This window comes from Sciurus vulgaris, assembly GCF_902686455.1.
Source record: "Sciurus vulgaris genome assembly, chromosome: 4".
NCBI classification, from domain to species: Eukaryota; Metazoa; Chordata; class Mammalia; order Rodentia; family Sciuridae; genus Sciurus; species Sciurus vulgaris.
The window spans coordinates 94347861-94371444 of NC_136464.1; the positions used below are offsets into that span (position 1 = coordinate 94347861).

The window sequence follows — 23584 nt, forward strand, 5'->3', positions numbered from 1 at the left end:
GCGCCGCTAAGCTCGGGAAGCTGAGCGACTGTCTGGAACATCTCTGACAGGGCTGGGAGAACCACGGGAGAACCTCTCTCTGTGTCTCCACTGGGGCACTTGCCGCCTGGCGGGCCGCGCCCTGGCTACCGCTGCCCTCCTGGCCTCGCCTGCTGATGCCAATGACCGCCCATGCCAGAGCAGCATCAGCAAAGGGAGGGAGGCAGGAGATGGTGAGGGGCTGTCAGGACAGGCACTGTCAGGTTTGCGAAGAGTCGGAACGACTTTGGATCCTTTCCCAGAATCGAGGGGGCACAGAACCACCTGTTTGCCCCAAGGAGGAGGTGCCTGAAAGAGGGGGTGGTCTGTGATGAAGTGGGCACGTGGGAGGTGTGTATGCGTGTATGTGTATGTGTGGGCGAGAGTGAGGGCATGTTTATATATGGGATGTGTGAGTGAGAGCAAGAGCAAGGCAGAGGCGGTTGTGAGGACAGGGTAGTGCTTGCAGGAGCCCACCTCCCCCTCCCGCTCAAGGCAGATGTATTTAAAGAGTGGATCCCAGCAGTGGGTCTTCAAGGACCCTGCTCCAGAGTGAGGAACCTTGTAGGGAGGAAGCCGAGAAAGGTCCTAGCATTAATCCTGAGCATGGGGCACTGTTGGATTTCTCTAGCTTTGAATCATGTTGGGCATTGTGACTCAGATGCAGCTCTGCTATCCCCAGCTCCCCTAGGTTGGAACAGACTTGCTAAGAGTGGGTAGCCCAGGCCTATTGAGCCCAGGACTCATTTTTCCTTTCCTTCATTCACTTACCCACATTCATTATTGAGCACCTGCTGTGTGCAGATACTGCAGTTCAGCAGGAACCAAGCACATCAAAGTCCTTGTCCTCATGTGGCTCACCTAGTGGAAAAAAGAACAATTAGGAAATGTTACATGATTAAGGACTAAAGACAAAAAGTAAAATGGGAAAGAGGAATGGAACATAGAGTACATCAGTTAGGAGAGTTTAATTATTTTGTAGTAACACAGCAACCCCAAGTCCAGTAGCTTATAATGACACAGTGTAGCTTTCACTCATGTAATGCCTATTGAGAGTTGCCTGGTCCCTGTTCCACATGGTCCTCACTTTGGGACCAGATGACAAAGTATCATGGCAGGAGGCAGAGAGGGCCCTCCCTGGCATTTAAATGACTCAGTCTAGAGTGATGCAGGTCACTCGACTCAATGCTTGAGATCCAGAGGACTCACAGAGTCCCACCTTATGTCATTGGAACTAGTCATGACAGTCTTGCTCACCCTGGCAAGCAGGGGTCCGATACTTGGTACCTAGAGTGCTGACTACCCATGTGGGATGATGTTTGTACCTTAGGAAGGGTGGCCCTGGGAAGGCTCGGAGGTGGGACATGTACTTAAGGACTTAATAAGGAGGAACAGTAGCCAGCTGTGTGAAAGGGCCAAGGACAGCAGTTGGTGATCACTGTGGAAGAGGGGACAAATCAGGGACTCAGACTCTGGAGATAGCAGAGGACAGAGGAATGATTCTGACACATTTAAAGGGAAGACAAAGGCCTTGCAATTGGCTGGGATATGGCACTGGAGATGGAAGAGTTGGGCTGATCTTGGCAGAAGTGGGAAAGGTGTAGCAGGTACAGCAGAGGCAGGCAGTGAACAGGGGACACTTTGATGTGAGGTTTTGCCTGGCAGGGGTGGGCAGTCTAAAGTTCAGGGGAGGTCTGGACTGGACTTGCTACTTTGGAGCCAGGTTTATTCTATCCTGCAGGTTCCTTGCCACCTCCTGGCCACAGGCAATGTGCCCCTGCTGGCTCAGTCAGTGCCCCCCTGGGCCCCACCAGGTGGGGTCTGACTGCTTTGGTCCCCTTCTGAGTGAGCTCCCCCAGGAGAGGCAGGGTGAGGATTCTACCCCTGGGGAGTCATGGCCCCCAGGACCGAGAAGGAGAGGGAGCCATAGCATCTAATGACAATGGCAGCCTGAACGTGCTGCTAGGGTCTACCTGGCCAGTGCAGGGAGCAGTGGGACAGCACCACCCACAGCATTACACACCCAGAGCCCACAGTGGACCACAGTGGCAGTGTCCATGGGTGGAGGGGTAGTCAGGAAATCTTCGGGAATAATCACATGCTCAGGGGAAGGGAGAGTGGCCTGGCTGTGGAAGCTGCCTATACTGTTCACACTTGGTCATGGCCCTCCAGGGGAGCTGTTGGAGAATGACCAGGGGAAGGTTGGATCTGTCAGAAGACCAAATTGTGGTCTCCCTGCCCTTCCTTCCCTTAATTCACAGGAAAACCCCCTGGCTATATTTGGAAGCCTACCTCAAAATCACCTCTTCCAGGAAACCCTTCCTGACTTTTCCTTTCAGAGTTCATTCCCCACCCCTGTGCCTCCCTGGCACCCAGCAGAGACCCTTAATGCCAAGGAGATCCTGCTGTGCTGTGATGTAAAGTCTGTCCTTTGGCAGATGTGATTGTACATGGGCTCTTCTATTCAGTCTTATGTGGCATAGACTGGGAGGTTTCAGTAGATGCTTGTTGACTGAATAAGGGAAGGAAGGAACAAACTAGCTTGTACAGACTGGCTAGTCCTGCTTTCATGTTTTACTTGTGGGGAAACTGAGGCCCAGAGGGGCTGTGACTTGCCTGAGGTCAGATGTCAGGGGTCAGAGCTAGTTCACATTCCAGGATGCCTCTGGTATGCCGGGTTATGGGTTTCCTGGGTCCTCGTGGGTTTCAGAACAAGGGAAAGCTCACAGGCAGACAGGTTGCAGCAACCTGGGGGGCTTCCAGGTGAACCTGGTGTCAGTTGGAGTGTGAGGACAATATTGGGTCTTGGGAATGGGAAAGCAGCCAGGAGCTCTGCAGCCCCTGAAATCCTGGCCATGGCCTCTTGGGCATTGCTGACTAGGGGCTTTGCTGGCACACCCACTGTCCCAGCCTCCTGTGGAACAACCCCACCCCCGCTGTCTCGTGCCTTCCTGCCTGGGCCCAGGCTCTGGCATTTCCCAAATGTCAGTGTGGCTGCCCTGTGAGCCGCCCCCTGCCCTGGGGCTGGTGAGTGTGAGTCAGAGAACCTCTGTGGCCAGAGTAATCTGTGGGAGCTGGGTCACTGGCATGAGGTGTCCGTGAACCCTTTCAGCTTTGCTCTTTCAGTGACAGATATTGACAGATGAGGAAGCCAAGGCTATTGAAGCTCAAGTCAGAGCAGCAACCCCTGGAGCAGGAGGACTCTTGCTTCTACTTCCTACCTGCCCTCTTTGCCATTGCATACAAAAGACATCCTGAGAAGAGGGATGAGACCATTCCAGAAGGCTGGAAACCAGTGTCTGGGCCAGAGTTGGGTGGTGCAGTGACCAAGACTTCAGCATAGCTGACTCAGTTGGCAGAGTAGGCCCACTGGGGGCAGCATGTCCCGGGCTGATGGCAGTGGGCCAGTGTCCCGGGGTGATGGCAGTGGGAGGTCCAAGGAGACACATATACACAGACATAAGATACATACACACACACAAATAACACACACACTCAGATACACATAGACATAGACATTCAGACATAGACACAGATATACACTGAGCACATACAGACACAGGACACATACACAGACACATAGAAAGATACATACAGACACATAGGCACATATACAGACATGCACATACAAAATAAGTTACACAATCAGACACAGAGACACACATTCATACCCAGACACACACATGCATACTCACACACAGACCCACATTCTCTCTCTTTCTCCTTCTCTCTCTCTCTCTCTCTCTCTCTCTCTCACACACACACACACACACACACACACACACACACACACACACACATCTACATATTCTACCCATTGTTGCTGGAGTGAGCTTCCCACATGTCCCATTTGGGGACACCCCAGAGGAGCAAGGTAGGACATCCTTTGATTTAAAAAAAAAATTATGTTAAATGATTGATTATTGAACTTTGTTAGTTTGAATACATTTTTAGTTTGACTTCCTGAAAAACAAAAGAGATTATCATGTTATATATACGTAAGGAACATTCTACCTCTTCATATCTAATGTCTTTTATTTATTTTCTTATCTTATTGTGTTTTCCAGAAGATGTAACACCTGTTGTCCTTGGTTTGATCTTCATTGTAATGAGGAGGGCTTGAATGTTTTAGTAAGTCTGAAATTGGCCCTATATTCCCATAGATATTCTTCATCATGCACAGTATGCCCTATTCTTACATTAATTGTCAAACATATACATCGAGAATGAATATTCAGTTTCATCAAGGGCTTTCCTGAATTTAGAAAAATCATCAAATGTCTTTCCTCCTTGGGCCTTTTAATGTGTTGACTTGTTTATAGCTTTTCTGAGCTGAATCATCCTCTTATTCATGCATAAATCCACTGGGGCAGTCTCTTTTGTACTTAAAAATGCTTCTGAGTTCATTTTACTGATACGTTGCTGTTTCTTAGGTTATATTTCATATATATTCATTGGTAAGAATTTATATGTATTTCCTATTAGGAGACACATTTGTCACATTTATAAATCATGTTATGTTAGCTTCATAAAATTAATAGTAAAAAATTTCAAAGTGAATTGTGTGGTTGAAATCATTTAAATATCATATAAAATAATTTTACTCTCAAAGGCCTGAAATAACTCATTTTAGGAACTGTCTTAGCCACAGCTTGCTTTTCTTTTTCCCTGAGATTTAGTTGGTTGTCAACTTAATTTGTACTGTGGTTATTGGGGTTTTTTGGTGGGGAGGGGATTATTCTAAACATGTGTAGTCTATTTTGGTTATTTATATTTTCTTTCTTTCTCTTTTTCTTTTCTTTTTTTGGTACCAGGGATTGAACCAGGGTCGCTTAACTACTGAGTCACATCCTCAGCCCCTTTTTATATTTTATTTAGAGACAGGGTCTTGCTCAGTTGCTTACAGGCTCACTAAGTTGCTGAGGGTGGCTGGCTTAGAACTCGAAATCCTCCTGTCTCAGTTTCCCAGGCCATTGGGATTATAGGCATGTACCACCCATCATGCCCGGCTATGTTATTTATATTTTCTAGAAATATACCAGTTCAAAAAGCTTTCAGATCATTTAGATTAACTAATTGATTCTTTTAAAGCTTGTTTTCCATATCCTTAAATTCCTCTTTTCATGCCCAATGTATTTTTGCATTTCCTACCTCTTACCCTATCTCTATCTCCCTTCTTTGTTGATTAGAATTGCCAGGGTTTTGGGTTTTAAAAGAATCAGGCTCTTGAATTTAATAAGCAGTACTACTTTCTTTCTTTGATTAGATCCACTTGTTTACTTTTTAGAAATTCTTTTCCTCTAGTTTGCTTTCAGGCAAGTTTGTTTTATTTAGAGGCTCTCTTGATATATATATATATATATATATATATATATATATATATATATATATATATATATATAAACTTTTTTTCCCCCTTGCGGTGCTGGGGATCAAACCCAGGGCCCTGTGCTTGTAAGGCAAGCACTTTACCAACTAAGCTATCTCCCCAGCCTGGCTTTCTTGATATTTAAGTCAAGTGCTTAGTCTTATTATAATATATTGAAGTCTATGAATTTTTCTCTTGAGTACAGTTTTGGCTGAATCATTCTTATCACTTGATGTGGAATTTTCTTTAAGGTTTATTTTTTCTTTTGTTTATAATTGGAGTTTGCATTGATTTTTTTTTTTTTTTTTTTTTTTTTTTTTGGTGCTGGGGATTGAACTCAGGGCCTTGTGCTTGCAAAACAAGCACTCTACCAACTGAGCTATCTCCCTAGCCCTGCATTGATTCTTTAACACAAACATTATTTAGAAAAGTTTTTTAATCAAGTAGGTGCATGTTTTGGCTCATTGTTTTGCTTATTTTAAATTTTATTTTATTTTTACTTTTACAGACTGAATTTTGATTCATTGTACATAAATGGGGTACAACTTTTCATTTCTATGATTGTACATGATATGTTTTGCTTATTGATATGTTCCTGTCATTCTGTCATCTGACATTTTGATTTGGGGACTCGCTCTCTCTCTCTTTCTCTCATTCTCTCTGAATTGAGGGCCTCACGAATACTACCTCTGAATGACATCCCCAGTCCCTTTTAAAAGTTATTATTTTATTTTGACAAAGGGTCTTGCTAAGTTGCTGAGAAAAGCCTTGATCCTCCTGCCTCAGCCTCCTGAGCAGCTGGGATTATAGAAGTGCACCAGCAGGCTGAACAGGTTTAGAGATCGTATTTGGCTTCACTGGTGGTATGATATCTGATAATGTAGATGGAGACTCTTAACAGTAGAATGAATGTGCCCTTTTGTTCCTGTGGCCCTGCATTTCATATGTGACTCCTTAACATTTCTGATTGCCCCCCTGCCCAAGAACATGCACTGCAGGAATTTTACTAGTTGGGTTTCCATTCCTTCTTGGGAATTGTAGCAAGTTCTGGTTGTTGTTCTGCCAGTCTTCCTTGCCCATGAGGAGATGCTTATGGGTACAACTTTGTGTTCTCTGGAGTTTGCCTCTAATAGAGATGTTTCTCCTATTCTCTACTCTCAATCACTCAACACAGCACTTCAGACAGCAGTTATTCCACAGGTTAAGAATTTAGTACCAAGACTGCCCCCTTCTTCTGATGCCAATCAAAAGCCCCAGGTTGTGACCTGTGCTTCTAACTGCCAGGATGAATCAGAGTTCCCATGACCCTCTTCTCTGCTTTGATTAATTTTCTAGAGCAGCTCACAAAATTCTGGCAATAAATCTGGTTTCTTATAAAGGATACAGATGAATATCAGATGGAAGAGATGCATGGGGAAAAGCATGAGGGAAGGGGTGTGGATCTCCCATGCCTTTGCTGTTCCACTGTCCAGAAGCTCTCCCAATCTAGTCATTTTGGGATTTTATGGGGCTGTCATTACACAGGCATGATTAATTACATAATTGGCCACTGATGATCAACTCAACCCTCAGCCCCTTTTCCTTCCTTCTAGGTTGGGGTTGGGGTGGGACAGGATTGAAAGTTTCAACCTTCTGATCATGTGGTTGATTCCGCTGACAACCAGACCCATACTGAGGCTACTTGGGAACCCTCAGCCACTAATCATCTTAGCATACAGAAATACATATCACTTTGGAGATTCCGAGGGCTTGGGAACTGTGTATCAGGAAAGGGGATGATGACTAGATAGATCTAATTATAGATACTTAGATCCATATCTTATTATAAATCATATTATCAGTCTCTCTGTGTCTGGTCCACACTGGCAGGAAGTCCCAGTCTGCAGGTAAAAACCTGGGCTAGTTTCCTGGCTCTGCACTATCCTTAGCTCCCTTGGCTGTACCTTATCTGGCAGGTGGACAGCAGTGCCCTCTTGGGAAAGTGTGGGGTACTCCAGTACTGGAAAGCCCTCTGCCAGTGTCACTCAATGGCTGTGAGCTTCCTGGGCAGTTTCAGGGAGAGACAAAATCCAACTGCTCAGCCTGGGGCCCCTCGGACCCTGGCCAGATCCCCATTTTGCAGTGCTGCACTCATGGCCCCACCCCATACGATTTTCAAGGGCAGTCCCTTCTGATCGCTCAGGACGTTGGCCACTCCCATCTACCTCCATGTCACAACTGTCCTCCCTTTTCCTGAGCCCCTTGTTGCCTTCCCTGAGTGGTATGTCTGATCATGATGTTCATACTCACAGGGTTCAAATTACAGCTCTGCTGCTTTGCACTTTGAAGCTCTTTGATGATATTAGCCCTTTGGGCATTTTTTCCCCCTCATCTGGAAATTAGGATGGCAGGAGTTGACCTGCCCTGGATAGGAACAGAGGTAACTCTACCACTGGTCAGGGGATGAACTCCCAGAGCCATTCCCCACAGAGCATGTGGTGGGAAGTGTCAGGACATGTGTCCCGTCCTGTTCCAGAGTGTGCCACAAGGCCATGGTTCTTCTAGCCCAGCAGGAGCTGGATGCCCCTTTGTGCCACACCCTGCCTACTGGCAAACACAAAGCCCCCTGCTCCAATAGCATCCAGAATCTCAGGGGTGCTGCTTTGGGTGTCTGCCAGGAGGATGACAATTCAAGCAAGGGAAATTGATTTTTTTTTGTTTTGTTTTTAAGAGCAAAGAAAATATCTTTTCTTGGTCTAATTAGATGTCATTTTAAAATAAAAGAACTCTCTGTTCTTTTTTACATATTTCAGCACCCATAGAGAGTGGGAGCTGCTCACTCCTGGAAGGGCTTCCCTCACCTGTCCTTCCCTCAGACAAGCCTCCCAAGGGTCGGCAGCTCTGAGCCAGGCAGCTTATTGTCCCTCTCTCTCGCAGCGGTGTTGTTGAGCCTTGTCTGGCTCTCAAGCTGACCCAAGACATGGGGTGTCTTTCTGCTGGAGCCAAATGGGAGCCCTGGCCCCTGTGCTGGGTTTTGATCAGCAGTAGGAGATCCTGTCCCAGCAGTCTTCAGTGGATGCCCCACCTAGGAAGGGGACCCCAGAGGGGCAACTCCAGTTGGGGTGAGGGTGTATGCCCACCTTCCTTTCTCTGTGGCACCCTGAGGGAATTCCTAGTAATGACAAAACTGGCTCTCAAGATGATCTTAGTTTGCCTTGTGGTCAAGCCTGTACCCAGCTTGGCCTCCTAGAGTCCCAGAGCTGTCCCCAAGTGTAGAAGGCTCTCTAACCCCAGTTAAGTCCCAAGGAGTCAGCCAAGAGTGGGTGAGGCTAGAGGTGGGGAGCATGGGGAGGCCCCAGCCCCTGCCCCAGCCCTAGGGCAGCCAAGTGGGAAGCAGGGAGGCAAGCCTGCTAGAAAGGGCAGGGATTCTCTGAAATCCCACCTGCTCCTTCTCTGGGCCTCTTGAGTTTCAATAGTGGGGCAGTTATTGGTGGACAATGACATTCTGTCTCCTGAGCAGCCACCAGAAGAAGCTGACTGGACAAAAAGTGGAAAAGGAGGAGGAAAAAAGAAAGAGGAAAAAACCAGACTTGGCAGAATTTGTATTTAGGAGTGTGAAGAGGAGATGGCAAGATTCCTTCAGTCAATTCAAATAGTATTTGGTAATAGAAAAGAATTGGGAAAAAGAAAAAAAATGAATCACGTGTTTGTAACAAAGGTCTCATTATCAGCATCGCTCCTAAGCCTGGGCCTCTGTGGAGAAGGCGCCCGTGAGGTGCTGCGGCTGGCACTCTGGTTCCCATGGCAGCCGCCTCCTTGCTGAAGCCTGGCCTGCAGCCCTGTCAGGCCTGAGGACCACCCAGGCCAGCCCTGAGGGGTAAATGCTGTCCTTCTTTGCAGCGTTGGTGAATATGATTTCTTGAAGCTTGGATCATGTGAAAAACAACGTCTTGCCCCTCACCCTCTGGCCCTCTGATGCCCACTGGGCTGGGAGGATGGGAATAGGGGCTGCAGGAGCTCCCTCGTTCCTATCCCAGGGGTGGGGCCAGCCTTGCCCTCCCAAGGACTTTCCTTGCAGAGGTCACAGGCATTCAGAGAGAGGAGGGGGTAAGAACTTACGATACCTATTGGCAAAGAAGGTGTATCACCCCAGACCTTTCAGCCTACCCTAGACCAGAACCAGCTCTGAATCCCACATGCCTGAGATAGGGCAGTGGAAACAGGTCAAGGACTCAACCTGCACAGAAGTGGGAGGCAAGAGCTTCTCTCTTTTCTCTGTCTGCAGCAGGGGACCTAGGTCGGCTGTCCTGGGCATGGTGGGTATGAGAGGGGACCAGGTAGAAGGCAATGCCAGCTCTTAAAATCTGTGTTTAGGACAGCAACCAGGCAACCAACAGGACAGGTGTCCTTCAGAAATGTTCTGCAGTTCTGATGCTATCAAAAACCAACAGGTGCTGGGTGTAATCCCAGCCTGTAATCCGAGCAGCTGGGGAGGCAGAGGCCTGAGGATCACAGGTTTGAGGCCAGCTTCAGCAACTTAGCAAGAACCTGTCTCAAAATAAAAAATAAAAAGGACTGGGGATGTGGCTTAGTTGTTAAACACCCCTGGGTTCAATCCCTGGTACCAAAAAACAAAACAAAACAACAACAACAAAACCAAAAATCACCAGGTACAGAGGCTATCCTGAGCTTTATTGGTTTTGGTTTGTGCTGTCAGCCTGCAAGCAGTGCTGGAGGTGATATCTTAAGAGCGCTGGCCCCCAGTGGGTGGGTTAGGCTAGCCTCCCAATCATCTCAGGGCCAACCTATGCTTGCAGCTGGATTCTGTGGACCCACCATGTGAGGCCCCAGCAGACAGAACCAGGACTCTGTGGAAAGGAGATACATTTTAGTTCACAGGGAGATCTGGGAGCTTAGATTTGGAAAAGGATAGATAGGCCCTGTGGGGAGTTTCCTGCAGTTCCTGAGACAGGATAGTCTGAGTCCAGGCTAGACCACTGGGGGAGGGCCCTTCTAGCCCTGGGGTGAAGGAACTGATGGATGACATTAGGTTTGGAATCCAGAAACTACCACCAGAAGGTGATGGAGCACACAGCAGGGTCCTGGCTGCAGGCCCCTCTTGCACCCACTGCAGTGTCTAGAAATGAGGCAGAACGAAGCTGAAGACACTCACACAGGTGGTGCTCACCTGAGTATTGTGCAGGTGATGCCCAGAAAGGCTGAGTCACTGACAGGTCACCCTTCATTTCTCATTTAGGACTTGGGTGCAGGTTCCCGACTCTAGATGAGGATGGAGACTGCAGCCTGTGGGAAGGTGGAACAGGGATGGGGGGAGGGGCGTGGATGGAGGGATGCTGACGTAGTGGGATTGTGATGATAGGGGTATCAGAGAAGCCAGGAGCCAAAGGAGAACAGGAGAGGGAGTAGTGGGTTGTGCCCCAAGCGGAAGAGTCCTTCATTCTCCAACTCTGCACCTCTGCTACCTGGAATGTCCCACTGCCCTTGATGCATGTAGGGGCTCAATGACTGTGGGGAAGTGTCCCGTCCATGGCCAGCTCCCTCCTTTCCCTGAGTTTTCTGGTCTGTGAACCCAGTTAGGGAATTGGATAAGATGGGGAAGGATAGGGGAGGTGATGGGCACAGGTCTCTGCCATCTGACCAGGGAACTCAGGCTGGGGAGAGAGAAGAAAGTGTGATGCCTCCCGCTGCAAGGAAGGGAGAAGGTCCTCAGAGGCTGGCCTCCTGCCCACTCTGTTCCCAGGCCAGTGACTCTCCACCCAAACCAAGAGGACACCCTGACCCTTCACCTGTCCTTTGGGGATACATGAAGTGACTAGAGCTGTCTCCCATCCAAGGACTGGGTCAAAATCGTCTGATGCTCCGGGTGCAGTGGCACACGCCTGTAATCCCAGCAGCCCTGGAGGCTGAGGCAGGAGAATCACAAGTTCAAAACCAGCCTTAGCATTGTAGGGAGACCCTGTCTCTAAATAAAATATAAAATAGGGCTGGTGATGTGGGTCGGTGGGTTTAATCTCTGCCCTCCCCCCAAATTGTCTGATGCAAATCCTTTGACCCACTAAAATCTTACCTAGAGATTTGCGTTTGCACAGGAATTCATGGTGTGCCCTCCTCACTTACTCCTTCATGCATTTAAACAAGAATTTTATTTACAAATTTAACCTGAATTGCAACATCCTGTGTGAAGTGAGTCCCCTCCTCTCCACACCCCCTGCCCCACCTCCAGCCAGTTCACCTCCCTGAGATTGTTCAAGGGTATCAGGAACCACCTGCCTGATCCAAGGAGATCCAGGGACTGGGAACTTACCCCTCATGTCTGGACCAGAGGATCCACCCAAGACCCATGCATGGCAGTTTTGGGCAAGTGGTGGGCAGGGCACACCCCTCTGCAGTGGGATGTGCCGGCGGTGGAGGCAACTGGTGACCTGGCTCTAGTCAGGATGGGGGGCAGCCCCGCACTGCTGGAGGCCTTGACCTGTATACCTCCACAGACCCACATTTAGGATGACACATACACAGATAACCAATAAATACTTGTTTTGGAGTGACTGAGCCAGCCAGGAAGTGCTCCGGGAAGACTTCCTTGACAGCAGGTGTGTGAGGGCTCATACTGCCCTTTCCTCTAGTAGCTAAGCTCTTCTTTTTCCAGAATGCTCCTTCAAGTCTTTGCTCAAAACTCACCTCTACAGGAATGCAAAGCCTCATTGGTGGTCCAGATTAAAGTTACTGCTTTCCTGCACCCAGTCTCATGACCACCTGCTGCTTCTGCCGACCACAGCATGAGCCTCCTCTACCCTTATCTGTGTGGTTATCCTGTGCCAGCTTTACCTGTTCCAATGGGTGAATCATAGCGCCAGAGAACAATGACATTTCCTCCATTTGGATTTCCATTGGTTAGGCTGGTCCTCATTAACATTTCTGAATAAATGAACAAGGAGTAAGGGCTCTGTGAAGCACCTCACCTCCTACGCACCCCTGTGCAAACAATTTCAGGGGACTAGACAACACTGGACGGGCAATTGGGGTTCTTTTGGTAGTATCTGTGGTAGACCTGGGCTCCTGTGTCTTCTGGCCAGGTCCAGGTAGCCAACATGGACCTGACAGTGGCCTCTGAGCATGCTCTCTTGGTTATGTGACCCAGCAGGGTGGGGACATAGTGTTGGCACCCAGCTCCCTCCAGGAACACTTTCTCTCCCCCACCTCCTCCCTAGCCAGCAGAGGGGAGACTGGCAGGATGTGTAATTTTCAGTTGCTAATTGTGATGCCCTGCAGCTTGCTGAGCTAAAAATAGTCTTGGTTTTTTGTTGAGTAGGTTAAAAAATAGAAGCCCCCATGCTGCCTCGGAAAGAAGCCCCCACTGCCAAGCCTGGCAGAGGCAGGGGCTGCCTCAGGCCCCTCCTCCACCCCCTGGCAGAGCCCCAGGGACTCATGGGGGACCCCTGCGGGCCATTTTTGTCCCATTTTTCCAGGAAGCTGGGTTGTTTTCCTTGGGATCACAGATAAGCTTCTGGGAGTTCAGAAGTACCTGGAATCATGCAGAGTGTGGTGGGACTGTGCATTTGTCTGTGCATCCTGGCAAAGGTCTCAGTCTTCATCTCTTGCTCAGATGGGTCTTGCCCTTGCAAGGAACGCTCAGGGGCAATGTTAGGGGGGAGTTCAAGAAAACACAGGGCTTTGGGGCAGCAGGCCTAGGCAGGTCCACACACTGCCTGAGCAGCCTGATGCAGATCTCATGAGACGGGTGTCAGCGTCCTCGTCAGAGAAATGGGAATCTCTTGGTGATGGGAGAATTGCATGTATGTGTGATGAGTTTTATAAAGCCCGGCACACAGCTCCTAATGATGGAAAGTACAAGGTTAGTTAAGTACAAGGTTAGTTAAAAGTTACTTTGACATTTCTCAAAAAAATTTCTGAAACTGCATATTCCAGAATCTGGAATGGGCTTAGAATTCTGAATGTGTGCTGGGAAACAGCAGTGCCCCAGACAGCTCCCCCTTGAGTTGAATGGAGGAGGACTGACCCTATTCCAGTCCAGTTGTATAAGAAACACCCTTCCTACCCCCACTACTCCCACTACCCACTGGATGGGGTTTATTATGTTTGAGGCTGGCCCATTACCCCCTGGAACTGCCTTCCAACATTTTTCCCTTTGTCCTTCCAGAGCTGAACAGGATGCTCATGTAGATCCCCTGGGGCTGGGTATATTAGGAGGTAAATGCTGTTGTCTTCTTCCTTTCCTTTCTTAGGATGTTCTAGGAAAGTGGATTTGGTGTTGGAAGCAGATAGCTTGGTCTCCAAAGCCTAAAGGCCTGAGAGAACCCATGAGTGGGAAAGGTTGTGGCTTTTCCAGTGTGGCTTCTAAAGGATGAGACCTCTGCCCAGCCTGGCCATCCTTCCTGCCCTCCCCTCCCATATCAGCTTCTTGCCCAGAGACTTTAAGGCAACAAGATGGAGGCTCACAGCAGGGAGATGAGGGCATGTCCCTTGAGAGCAGACTCACAGCACTGGGACACCTCCTGGGAGGGGTAGAGGTGCAGGTGCACACTCCCAGGACAGGTGTGAGGAGGGATGACCCTGTACGTGAATGGTGCTGTGATTAGATGCTCCTCTAGAGTCAACATCATTTATATTCCGTACCCAAGTATACCTGAGTGAATTGTTTGCTACAACTTCAGCTGTGGGAGTGAGTCTTTTCTGAGGCCACTGGGTAGTAGTGGGCCTCCCAGGCATCCCGGATCTTGTTGGGCTCTCATCCTCTGGCACAGGAGGCAGAAAGAGCACATAGAAGTAGGAAAGGATGTAGCCATGAACCAGGCTTGGACAAGTGCAAGTGTGGACATGAGATGCCAAACACGGTTGGCCCTGCTGCAGGAAGGCCAGAAGCTCTGGCCTAGACCCTCTGGGTCTCTATGGCAGCTGCAGCTTGGGACCAAGAGCCTCGGGTGACAGGGTGAGGGGTGGGGTCTCTGAGCATGTTTCTGGGACAACTGGAGTTCATGAGAGGAGGTAAGGACTCTATCCCAACTCACAAAAGGTGTACACGTGTGTGAGTATGGCTGCTTCTCTTGGGGCATGTGTCTGGCTCTTGGTCAAAAGCAGATGTTCCTCTACTTGTGCTGCCTCTGTCATGGACCACATGAGAAAGCACCGGTGCAGTGAGTAGCAGTAAAATCTCTGTAAGTCCCTTGAAGAGGCTACAAAAGGGAACTCCATACTTACTTCCCTGCAAAATCTTCCCCAGACCCTCCTTTCTGTCTCTCCCAGAGTGGTTTATGGCTCTGGGCCACCCATGATCTCTCTTCTTACTCTCCCAATTTTTTCAGGTTCTCAAAGTCTCTCAGAACCCGACTCCCTGACGCTCCACTTGTGCACTGTATTCCTTAGAAGGTGCAAGTGTGTGCATGTGTGTGCACATGAGTTAAAGTGGAGCTGTGAATACTCAGAAGCTAGAGTTTGTGATTGTGACCCCCAAAAGGGGTTCTTTGCCTGCGTTATACTGAGGCAGAGCTCCAGAATGCAGCTTCCAGGCTGAGCGGAGCCCTGAGAGCAGTGTTCCCTTTCTGTACTATAGCATGCCCTGCATGTGAGCATTTGTTCTAGGCCCTTCACGTTACCCCATGCTTGCACTCCTCACAGTCACCACGAAGTTCAGGTGCCAGAGTCAGTCAGTGCTCACACAGCTGGAGTAATTCCCAAACCAATAGCTGGAGGGAGGCTGACCTGTGTGTGGGGCTCCTGATCCCTCACGCTCTGGGTACCTGGAGCCATCAGCATGTGGATATTCTGCAAATTGGAGTGGCACAGAAGCAAGAAGATAGCTGCTTCTCCAGGCCCACCTTCCTTGGAGATCAGAACTGATGTGAAAGCTTATGTATGAACACTTCATTGGGAAATATAAGATCCTGCTCTCAGGGGAGCAGGAGACAGTGAAGCAGAGCCAATAGATAGCTGGGATGTGTTCCAACATCTGGCAGTCTCACCAGATGTCTTTGGGGAGCTCTGAGAAGCTTTTGTCCATCTGGAGTGAGGAGGGGGCATTTTCCTATCAGTTCCCATGCTCCATAGATCCAAGTTTGTCTCACAAGGTATTAACAGTTTCTAGGTGTTACCTGTGCCAGCCCTGCTTCTGGATTGTGCACACACAGGTCCAGATGGGTCCACCTGTCTCATGCCTCAGTGACAACATGCAGTTGGGCTGAGTCTGATGGCCCTACAGCCCTAGGTCAGAAGTCATAGGTCAGAAGCCATAGGTAAAAGTCAGTGATAGCTGACAGTGGGCCATTTGGGTGCCATTGAGGCCAGGCACAGATGTGGGTGATATACAACCACATCTGGTCCACTCCAGGGACACAGCCACATCGGTTGCCATCTCCTCACTCTACCCTTACACAGCCTGTAGGAAGGTGGGACAAACAACCCTACCTCCAATGACAGCTGAGGAAACTGAGACTCAGAGCATCTCAGAAGCTTCCTCTTGGACTCAAAGAACATGTCTCTTGATTCCATATTTCTGACTGTGCCCTATAGTCCTGGGTCCAGGACCTGTAACCACAGGAAAGGTCTCAGGCATGTGTTGATCACATGGTCACTGTGAGGGTGCAGACAAAGGCATTAAAGGAGCAACAGGCAGAAGACTGGGGGCTGCAGGTGCATGGGGATTCCCACAGGCTGTTACCTGTGCTGGGCCAGTATGGCAGGCAGCAGGCTTGAGCCCCACAGAAGAGTGGCTATAAGATCCCACAAGCCACATCAAGTTCTTGGGAACAGAGATGCTGGGTGGGGCACCTCAGGTCAAGCCTAAAGGATTGGGCCTATCAGAGTCAGGCACAGTGCTGGTATGGGCTGGGGGTGAATGGGAGGAGCTTCTGGGGAGAGGACAACAGTGCAGCTGCAAGTAGCCCCTTGGCCTGGTTGCTTTGCCCACCTTCCCTCCAGCCAACTAGATGTTGTTACCCAGGCCAGCAGGTAGCAAAGGGCCTCTGGGGCTCAGCCTCTGCAGGCAGCTCTTCACACCCACCCTCATCCCTGCAGGGGTGTGCAGGGGAATGGGTGTGGCCTCCTCACCTGACTGCTGGCCCTACTTCAGGGGCCATCAGCTCTCAGAGAGGCTTCCTTCTTCCATGGTGCCCCAAAGAGCCAGGTAAACCCAGCTATGGAAAATGGTTTCTACCCAGCTGGTGGGAGGGCCCCTCCCTCTCATCTTGTAGTGTCAGTCCTGTCCTGTCCTACTGTCCCTCATGCCTACATGGTGGGAGTGGGGGCAACTTTCAAGGCCTGTCCTCAGGGAGAGAGTGAGTCATTGCACCTGCCTCCCTGTGAGCACATTTTTTTGAGTTGATTAGGTCTATAATTAGAAGGTGGTTGCCTTTCTGCCTGAACAGAGGAGGAGGTGCTAGGAGATGAGAGGAAGCCAGCTGGGGGTACCATTTTGCTCCCTACTCCCTACTGCTGGTCTAGGCTGCTGCTTGGTCTAGGCCAACTCCATCTAACTTGGAGCAGAGGTGAAGGTGGGTCCTCATTTGCACCTGGAAATTCTTGGAAAATGCCAGTGCCTGAGTTGTCCCCTAGACCACTCCCATTGGGGTGGGAGCTGGGCAAAATGGTTTTGAAAAGTCTCCAAGATGTGCGACCACAGCTGAGGGCACCTGGTTTAGCTGGCACAGTACACTTGAAGGCTGTAACTTTCAGACGGACAGGTTTGTGACCTTTTATCCTTTCTGCATGTGAGTCACCTGCATGTCTCAATTAGATGCAGATTTGACTACCAGGCCTGGCCTGGAACAATTTGTGCATTTTAACCATGACCAGGTGCTACTGCTGCTTGGTTTTAGAGCATCAGCACAGGGTTGGCTTCCTGAGTCCTGCCACACATGTGGCTTGTGAGGGATGCTGAGCAGTCTCACAGGTAGGAGTCAGCTCCCAGGGAAGTAATTACCAGCTAGTGCAGGCATCTTATATTGAGGGCTCATTTGATCCTCCCAGCAAACCTCTGCAGTAGTTAGTGCTCCCTTTACCTATTAAGGTTCCAAGAGGCTGAGGATCCTGACAAAACCCACCTCCCTTTGTGTCTAGTTGCCTTGAATCCTGGTCCTCTGTGATCTCACTGTAGGACCTGGAGTGTACTTAGCTCTCAGTGCCTTGTCCTCATCTTTGGATGCTCTCAGTGTGGGGTGGTGTCACATAAGAAATGATGGTTCAACACCAGCACATAGTGTCACTTGTGGCACATAGTGTGTAATGAGAGTGTTAGTTAAGGCTGTGTGTTCCCTCCCATGTGGCCTCTATGGGCCTGCCAATTCCCCAGGGGGGAGTTTTGAGCTCCCACTGAACCTTGCCTGCCTTGGGTCCCCTGCTGATCCTCCATCCAGGCCCCTGCCCTTGAAGGTGACCTGCTCCTACTAGGCTCATCTGTCCACTTTCTGGCAGCAGAATCACAATGAGCTGAGTCCCCAGGCTGGCTCCCTGCCAGCTCCTGGTCTCCCAGGCAAGCCTCCCCAGCTCTGGGGCAGGTCTCCCTTTGGCAAGGGATGTGTGTTAGCAGTGTGTTAGGACATTCTCCTCTTTTCCACCATAGCACTTCCTGCCTCTACCACGGGAAAACAATATCTCATAACCCCAGGGGTTGGGGTGAGGCCTTGTGGGTCAGCAGTCTAGGCTTAATCCAGGGAGGCACCTGGGAAGGACTTGAAAATTCTAGGATTTCCTTAGTTAGGTCTGTTCCCACTGGGCCTCTGATGCATGATCTGAGAAATGAAGGGTTCACTCACATCAGTGATCCTCAGACTTGAGCACAGAATTCCCTAGAGGAACTATTCGAAAATAAATGTCAAGCTTATCTTTGAGTTTCTGATGCAATAGGGACAGGGCTGGGCATGAGAATGTTCACCTAACATGCATGAGCTGCTGCTGCTGCTGCCACCAGCCCTAACTCTGAGACAGGCTTTCTCCCCATCCTGGAGTGGAGGCTGCGCTGAGCCTGGGGCCCATGCAATATGATCCATGTGCTATGTCATGGGGAGGTGGCCCTCTGTTGTAAAGCCCTCGGAGAGCAGTCCCTCTGGTCCTCTTGCAGCAGTAGTTGTGGCTATTATCTGCTTGACATAGTGAGAAAACTGAGGCTAGGATGGCACTGAGGCTTGCCCTCATCTACAAAGGTAGGGCTGACCCCTCATGGGTTGTGTAGAGGGCCATGAAGCCAGAGGAGGCTTTCCAAATAACACCCCTCTTAGTACAAGGAACCCCTCCTATGAGGAACCCCCACTGAGAGAGGACAATGTGACTTTGAACCTGTGCCATGGGGGCCAGTGCTGGAGCAGAAGTACCTGCTTGCTGCTGTCTGTGCCCCTGTCATGGCAGGAAGGTCCACTTCTGCCACCTGGCCTCAGCTACCTATGCCCCATGCCCACCTGTCCCCCAGGGGTGGGAGAGGTGAGGCTACCCCTGTGTGCAGCCACAGGAGGGAGAGCACGCTCCCAAGCCTGGGCCTCAGAGCCTGGGGGGCTGGCAAAAGCTGCATTGCCCTTTTGCACTTGCCCAGCTGCCTGATGCACTGGGGAAACTAGGCCTGGAGGACTTTAGAGTCTCCCCTGCTTCATGAGAACTTCCAAAAGAGGCCTAGCTGCAATGTTAGGTGGGGGACCCTCTAGCCTCAATAAGGGCAGGCCACAGGGGACAGCCCTAGGGAGGCCAACAGGATGCCACCCCACCTGCTCAGGCATCTACATCTCATTGGCATTTCAGATTCCACATGTCCAAAAACAAGTTCCAGATCTTTCCCTAGACCCTGCCTTCATGCTCTGTCATATGCTGGTCTCCAGATGCCTCCCATGAAGGCTTCCTTGTTGTGTTCAGTGTGACTTCTTCTCACTCTGATCATGTGGTCAGCCTAGTCTCAGTCCACTGTCCCTGCTCATCCCCTTCATACACAGTGGCTTTAGGACTGTCTCTCATTACTAGGATGTTCCTTTCTTATTCCCAGGAGCTGCATGACCAACGCCATTTTACACATATCACTTTCCCCCAGGTTGCCTTGACCACAAGTTCCCTGTATTTTCTCCTGGCATTTTCTCCACAATTTCTCTTCTTCCCCTGCTTGTAACCCTAGGAGGCAGGCTTTGAGTCCAGGTCCCCAGCACCGATGTGCACAGAGCAGGTGCTGAAGAAACTTTTATCAGGCATGCAGTGGCTGAGGGACCACTTGGGTAGTACTGCTGGGGCTCTCACCACAGACCCCTGAGTACATGCAGGCTGCCTAATGGCCTTATTCTTCTCTCGTAGGAAACTATGCCCCAGACATCTGTGGTCTTCTCCAGCATCCTTGGGCCCAGCTGTAGTGGACAGGTGCAACCCAGCATGGGGGAGCGGGGAGGTGGGGCCAGCAGTGGCTCTGGGGACCTCATCTTCCAAGATGGACGCCTCATCTCCGGGTCCCTGGAAGCCTTGATGGAGCACCTGGTCCCCACGGTGGACTATTACCCTGATGTAAGTGACTGGGGTGTAGGGGGAAGTTATAGGCAGGCGTATTCTGGTTCCAGGAGAGGCTGCTTCTGGGAGGAGAGGGAGGCCCAGACAATCTCACTTCCTGTGCCTTCTTCACTCTTTGATGTGCACATACCAGCTCAGGCCTGGAAGAACCTGCAGTGACTTTCCTGCTGCTGCTGGGATGGCCCTGGAGGCCCTGGAAGCAGAGACACACAAAAGACCCAGCCCTAAGGGGAGGAAGAAGAGTTTAAAGGGCAAGTCCAGAACTCAGGTCCTGCTGAGGGTAATCCAGCTTGCTTCCTGGAGGCCACCTCTGAGCTGAGAAACTTTATTTTGTGCATAAATCTCATGATCTAAAACAAAGGGGTGACAGTCCCACCCTGAGGTATACAGATCCCAACACAGGGAGCAGCAGGTCCTCAAGGGCAAGACTGTTCTTCATCAACCCAAATCCCTCCTCTTAACCTAAAGATGGTATTGGACATTCTGGAAATGGAGAAAACGTTCCCTTGTCATGTGTGGCTTCCTTCCGCCTCTGATGGGTGATGTCTCTTAGCAACAGTGGCTCTGTAGGCCTTCCTGCTTCCTTTTGTGAGCTGAGCATCCAGTTTCTGGTAGGGCCTGTCCTGGACCTTTTATCCTCCTGAGGGCAGTCATGGACTTGGCTTTGGCTATTCAGATGCAGTTTGCAGAATTGCTGGTCTCCAGCTTCTTCCTATTGGCTGTGCTGGAGTCAGCTCAGCTTCCCCACCTATCAGGCCACCTCCCTCCTCCTGGGGCTTTGGGAAGACTTGCCTTTGCATTGTCCACTCCCCTGTTTTTCTGTCCATCCCATAAAACCTGTTAGAGACAGTGCTGATGGTACAGATACTGCTGATGAGTGCCTGGGGGCAGAGCCAGGAAGAGGAACCTCAGGCCCTAAAGACGCCCAAGGCAGGACTGTGGTCTTCCAGTGCTAGTCAGCCTGTGGGGCAGTGGTCCTGTGCCATAGCAGGAAGACCCCATGGGCTATCCCAGAGGAGCCATCTCCACTGTCATCCAGTGTAGTTCACAGAACACTGTGCCTCTGATCCTGACTGCTTTCCAGGAGAGAACAGAGAGATGGCAAGGGCAGAAAGTGGGGCAGGAGAGTCCAGCTGGGCATCAGCTCCTCTGCAGAGCTCCTGGGTTCCCCCTTCACTGCCACCATGTCATATGTATGGGCCAGACAGGCATGTGCACCCCGAGCACACACATCCCAGTAAGTCTTCACTTCTCCTGGCGCTGGCATTGTCTCCTCCCCTATCTGCCTTAGCCAAGAGGTGAGAGTGTGCCTTTCCTCATGTATCTGAGTTGTCTGCTTATAAGGGGGAACTGAGAGTCCCACTTGCAGCTGGAACCCCCAAGTACCCATGCTGCGCAGCCTAGCACAGGGCAAGGGAAGTGTGCACATGTGGGGTAGGGAATCCCCTGATATTCCAGGGAGCACTCCTACTAGTCTTGTTCCCTATATGGAGGGCTGCTGGGAGGCAGTGAGGACTCCTGGCCCTATGTCCTGCTCCAGGAGGCCTGCACTCCGTGCAAACTTGGCCCTGTTATCTTGGGTTGGAGCAAGGAAATCTGACCTTTGGCCTGCGAGTTGGGGTGAATGAACCTGGCCTCCCATTTCCCAGCCTGTAGCAGCCATTTCAGGGCAGTGAGGTTGAGTGGGGTAGAGTCCCTCCTGGGAGCCCCAGGCAGCCTCCCCCACCCAAAAGTCTTCCCCATCTATAGCAGGGGCCAGTATAAAGATTCCATAGACACTGACCCTGCAGACAGAAAGCCTGAGAACCCCTGGCCACAGATTTTGTCCCCTCTGCCCTTTAGTCCAATCCTTGAGGATTCTGGTGACAAGGGCACATGGATGTGGGATGGAGGGGCCCTGGTGTGGCATTTGGGGTCAAGGCCCACAGCTGGTCACAAGGCCCATAGCTTTCCACGCCCTGTCCTCCAAGGCCCTTCCTCTGCTGACCAGGCCATGTCCTACCCAATCCAGCAGCTCCACTTACGCCGCTAGGCCCCAGCCCCACAGCCAGGCCCCGTCCTTTCCCTCTGACTGCTCTGCCCACCACTCCCAATCAAGCCACTCTGCTGCCAACACAGTCCTGTGTCATTGATCAAAACATCTCTCCCAGGTGTGCCCCACTGATCTTGGGCAATGCTTGCAAGGATCTGGAGAAGCAAAAGGCCTGGACCCTGTCTCAGGGAGCATCTTGGGCTGAGCAATAGGCCCAGAGAGCCCCACCATCGTCCAAAGGCTGGGATTGGCCCCCATTGTAGAGTGGGACAGAGGGTGCTGGAGAATTCCAGCCCAGTTATTCCTGCAAGGTGGGTGGGATTGCGGTAGCAGTATGAGAGAAGCAAGGCATGCAAGGTGAAGGAAACCATGCAGGTGAAGGCACAGAAGCCCCACAGGTGATGCTGGGCCTGGGAGGGGCCAAGCCAGGAAGAGCAGTGGCATGTGCCTACCTGGGGGGCTGCCATGCCAGGCCTGATCAGCATTTCGCCTGTCTCCTTTCTTCAGAGGACATACATCTTCACATTCCTCCTGAGCTCCCGGGTCTTTATGCCCCCTCATGACCTGCTGGCCCGTGTGGGGCAGATCTGCCTGGAGCAAAGGCAGCAACTGGAGGCTGGACCTGAGAAGGTATGAATGTGAAGGGATGCTGGTGCTGTGTCTCCTCTCAGTTAGGGGGGTGTTGCCAGAGCTGAGAACTCTTCCTAGGATGCTCCAAGTCCCTACTGTTGATGACACTTGCACCTCCTCCCAGGGGAAGGCTCCACTCACAGCCATGCCAGATCTCCTGATCAATGCCAGGCTCCCTGGTATGGAAGGTTCTGTTGTAGCTTTCAGAAAAGCCAGGGCCTGAGTCATTGCCACATCAGTGTGGGGTCGGGTGGCAGTGTCCTTGGCCTCTCACTGCTCATTATTTTCAGTGGTTCAGATAGGGGCCCCAGTCTCTTCTGGATTGAGCCACGTTTCAGGCAGTCAGGAAGTCATAGCTCGCCCCTGAGGCCCCAGAGGCAGGCATTTGGGCAAGACTTTCAGAAGTTCAGGGACCAGTGTGGAAAAAGGGGTGGTGGACATGCTGTCCAGGAGCTGGCAAGGCTGTCAGAGCAGCAGAGGAGTGTGGCCTGACCTGCCTTTACCCCCTGCTTCATGTGGTCAGAACTTCTGTCACTGGAAGTTTGCAGAAGAGGCCCGTGAATGCCGTGTGCCCTCCTCATAGTCTTCTCAGAGTAGTTGGCATCAGGTGGTCCAGCCCAGAGCACCTGTGAGCCATGACATCCAGAGGGGGCAGGTTCCAAGCAGATGCAGGGCTGGGGGCTGGGTTGTATGAGGGCCTGGGTCCCCAGAGCATTAGGGGTCATGAAGGTAGTCAAGGTTCATGCTGTGTCTTAACAGTTGGGTTGGAACAGTGCATTGGGGAGCAGATCAGGTTCTGGGAGGAGCCATGGTGGGTGCAGGAGTGGTTCTGGCCTCTGTGGGCATTCTGGTGGGTCAGTGGGGATTTGGCCACAGAGCATCCTGCATTGCTTCCTCTACACTCCATGGGGGCAGAGGCCATGCAGGCATCCTCTGAACAGCCTCACCCACACCCTCCTTCCCTCAGCCTTGTGCCAGGGTGCAGGGTACCTGACCCCAGGCTGCATGTTCAAGTTGACACAGGTGACAAGGGTACCCCTGCCTTCTTGACCAAC

General features: G+C 50.8%; 3 protein-coding genes across 13 annotated transcripts in view; 1 reads left to right on the plus strand and 2 right to left on the minus strand.

Annotated features, from left to right (window-relative positions):
* Positions 1-23584, plus strand: part of RASGEF1A (RasGEF domain family member 1A) — an 82837-nt gene that overhangs the window by 48901 nt on the left and 10352 nt on the right. For 7 of the 10 annotated variants that reach the window (XM_079136840.1, XM_079136847.1, XM_079136838.1 and 4 more), the window contains 2 exons: positions 19661-19864; positions 22407-22529. In XM_079136840.1, the coding sequence (XP_078992966.1) occupies positions 19661-19864; positions 22407-22529 (327 nt within the window). Of the gene's footprint in view, positions 1-4085; positions 4150-11717; positions 16524-19660; positions 19865-22406; positions 22530-23584 lie in introns of those variants that run through there. The other 3 variants (XM_079136843.1, XM_079136839.1, XM_079136844.1) reach the window with 2 other exon arrangements.
* CSGALNACT2 (chondroitin sulfate N-acetylgalactosaminyltransferase 2) overlaps positions 785-23584 on the minus strand; it is a 78736-nt gene continuing 55936 nt past the window's right edge. The window contains exon 7 of one of the 2 annotated variants that reach the window (XM_079136836.1): positions 785-879. In XM_079136836.1, coding sequence (XP_078992962.1) covers positions 833-879 — 47 coding nt within the window. In that variant the 3' untranslated portion in view covers positions 785-832. Of the gene's footprint in view, positions 880-10008; positions 10234-23584 lie in introns of those variants that run through there. The other variant, XM_079136835.1, reaches the window with a different exon arrangement.
* LOC306659371 (uncharacterized protein) lies at positions 10249-22436 on the minus strand. Its single transcript, XM_079136851.1, has 5 exons — positions 22352-22436; positions 12909-13014; positions 12212-12301; positions 11173-11348; positions 10249-10669 (listed from the first exon to the last, which is right to left on the minus strand). The coding sequence occupies exons 1-5, from the start codon at positions 22382-22384 to the stop codon at positions 10646-10648; spliced, it is 429 nt and encodes a 142-aa protein (XP_078992977.1). The 5' UTR covers positions 22385-22436; the 3' UTR covers positions 10249-10645.

Coding starts and splice junctions, on each gene's coding strand:
- LOC306659371 (XM_079136851.1), bottom strand. CDS start 22,384: ATGCTGATCAGGCCTGGCATGGCAGCCCCCCAG. Junction 13,015..22,351: donor CTGGCATGGCAGCCCCCCAG/GTAGGCACATGC, acceptor ATTGCCCCTGAG/CGTTCCTTGCAAGGGCAAGA. Junction 11,349..12,211: donor TGATTCACCCATTGGAACAG/GTAAAGCTGGCA, acceptor TATTTTATTTAG/AGACAGGGTCTCCCTACAAT.